Below are 602 nucleotides of genomic sequence, written 5' to 3'. Positions count from 1 at the left end.
AGCGGGGGTTACCAGCCGGCCGAAACTTTTTTTCCTTCTTCTTCTTTTTTTCCCAAGAGGGTGCTGTTTTCTTTTTTCTGCTCTCTCGCTCTCTTTTTTATTTTTTTTTTAATTACTATTTTAAATTTTTAATTTATTTTTAGGTGGGCAGCAGCAAGAGCGGGCTGGGGAGAACTGCATCAGATCAGGCTGAGAAAAGGGTGGGGGTGGGGGCTTTATCTTGGTCTCAGGATCCTTTCTAGTGCGTCTGACAACCTGGAAGTGTTTGGAGAGAGCAGGGGAGAGAGAGAGAGAGAGAGAGAGAGAAGCAGGCTTGCGTTGGATAGAATTTTTTCTTCCAGGCTGGGTTTTCACATGCTGATCCGCAAATAAATAAATAAAAGGAAATATGCACACGAGAAGCCTGATCCCATTGTAATTTCCATTGCAAACGGGGGAAATAGACCCACACATTATTTATGTGGAGATGCATTGAGTGCATGGAATTCAACAAGCAAGGTAACGGCTCTTCCATTGCCATGTCTGTCCGTCGGGGTCTGTCCTCTGTGTGTGCGGGTGCGTGAGCGAGGCAGAGCGAGAGCGGCTGCCCGGGGGCATCGGGA

At 47.2% G+C, this 602-nt stretch overlaps 1 protein-coding gene across 1 annotated transcript in view; it reads left to right on the top strand.

Annotated features, from left to right (window-relative positions):
* The first annotated feature begins 7 nt into the window (after window positions 1-7).
* The window catches only part of TBX5 (T-box 5), a 38,437-nt gene continuing 37,842 nt past the window's right edge, over window positions 8-602 (top strand). Inside the window, exon 1 of the mRNA XM_017746560.1 lies at window positions 8-498. Coding sequence (XP_017602049.1) covers window positions 459-498 — 40 coding nt within the window. The 5' untranslated portion in view covers window positions 8-458. The remainder of the gene's footprint in view (window positions 499-602) is intronic.

This window comes from Corvus brachyrhynchos, unplaced genomic scaffold, assembly GCF_000691975.1.
Source record: "Corvus brachyrhynchos isolate BGI_N302 unplaced genomic scaffold, ASM69197v1 scaffold19, whole genome shotgun sequence".
Taxonomy (NCBI): Eukaryota; Metazoa; Chordata; class Aves; order Passeriformes; family Corvidae; genus Corvus; species Corvus brachyrhynchos.
The sequence above is the reverse complement of the archived record's forward strand: the minus strand, read 5'-3'. Positions and strand labels throughout refer to the sequence as shown.